This window comes from Cebus imitator, unplaced genomic scaffold, assembly GCF_001604975.1.
Source record: "Cebus imitator isolate Cc_AM_T3 unplaced genomic scaffold, Cebus_imitator-1.0 Scaffold18, whole genome shotgun sequence".
NCBI classification, from domain to species: domain Eukaryota; kingdom Metazoa; phylum Chordata; class Mammalia; order Primates; family Cebidae; genus Cebus; species Cebus imitator.
The window spans coordinates 8,933,781-8,935,190 of NW_016107333.1; the positions used below are offsets into that span (position 1 = coordinate 8,933,781).

The 1,410-nt window shown below is 51.3% G+C and overlaps 1 protein-coding gene across 4 annotated transcripts in view; it reads right to left on the minus strand.

Moving 5' to 3' along the window:
- Positions 1-1,410, minus strand: part of DNMT3B (DNA methyltransferase 3 beta) — a 51,256-nt gene that overhangs the window by 8,384 nt on the left and 41,462 nt on the right. For all 4 annotated transcript variants that reach the window (XM_017514445.2, XM_017514415.2, XM_037733320.1 and 1 more), the window contains 2 exons: positions 678-768; positions 179-327 (listed from right to left, as the gene is read on the minus strand). In XM_017514445.2, the coding sequence (XP_017369934.2) occupies positions 179-327; positions 678-768 (240 nt within the window). The remainder of the gene's footprint in view (positions 1-178; positions 328-677; positions 769-1,410) is intronic.

Consider the following 1,410-nt stretch of genomic DNA (forward strand, 5'->3'; position numbering starts at 1 on the left):
TCTCAAAAAAAATATTTCCCATGTACTAAGAGAACCCACCGAAGCCCTCTCTTGGATCTTGCCAGACCAAGAATGGGAAAATCATTCTCAACATTGCCAAAATCCACCAAGCATCACTGCCAGCAGGGCTTTCCCTGCCCAGGCTGACTGTGACAATCAGGTCCCCAGATTCCCTCACCTCCAGGAACCGCGAGATGTCCCTCTTGTCGCCAACCTTCATGGCTACAACATTCTCAAACATCCAGAAGAACGGCCGGTCATCACCCTCCTTGGGGCGTGAGTAATTCAGCAGGTGGTAAAATTCAAAGAAGAGCCGGCCTGTGCCCTCTGTGCTCGGAAAAGAAGATAACAGGGCAGGGTTCATTCGAAACCTCCAGCCCAACCCACTGTATTCCCTGAGACCAACAGGTTCCCAGTGGCCTCCTGACACTAAGGCCGATGCCTACCGTCCACATCCACCTGAATGACAGCAGGGACAGAGGCAGCAGGGTACTATTTACTAGGGTATTTCCCTGGTGGGCTGAGGATTTACTATGGAGAGTAGGCAGCACCAACAGACCCCTGAGGCTCCCAGTAACTTGGCGGGAAGCAAGTTGCTCCTTCCCAGGCTGTTCAACCTGGATCAGTGGTCAGGTGACACAGGCTCTCCAGGGACTCCCAGAGAGAAGGATGCTCACCATATAGGCCTTTCCTGGCTGGATTCACATTTGAGAGATCATTGCATGGGCTTCCACCAATCACCAAGTCAAATGGGCCCCATTCTTCAATCTGAGAGAGAGTCAGGATGAGGGTGTGAACAGAGGGAAAGAGAGTTGGACCCACTTCTAGAATCTTCCTTGGGGCCCGGTGAGATGGCTCATGCCCGTAATCCCAGCAGTTTAGGAGGCTGATGGGGGCAGTTCATCTGAGGTCAGGAGTTCGAAACCAGCCTGGCCAACATGGATAAATCCCATCTCTACTAGGAATATAAAAATTAGCCTGGTGTGGTGGCACATGCGTGTAATCCCTTAAGCATAAGGAGAATTGCTTAAACCCGGGAGGTGGAGATTGTAGTGAGCTGAAATTGCACCATTACACTCCAGAGTGAGGCTCTGTCTCAAAAGAAAAAAAAAAAAAAATAGAACCTTGCATGGTCATCAACTCCACTTCTGACCCTAGAAAACCTAATGTTTAAGATTCCGGCCGGGCGCAGTGGCTCACGCCTACAATCCCAGCACTTTGGGAGGCTGAGGCGGGTGGATCACGAGGTCAAGAGATCAACACCAGGCCAGGCGCGGTGGCTGAAGCCTGTAATCCCAGCACTTTGGGAGGCTGAGGCGGGTAGATCACGAGGTCAAGAGATCGAGACCATCCTGGTCAACATGGTGAAACCCCGTCTCTACTAAAAATACAAAACATTAGCTGGGCATG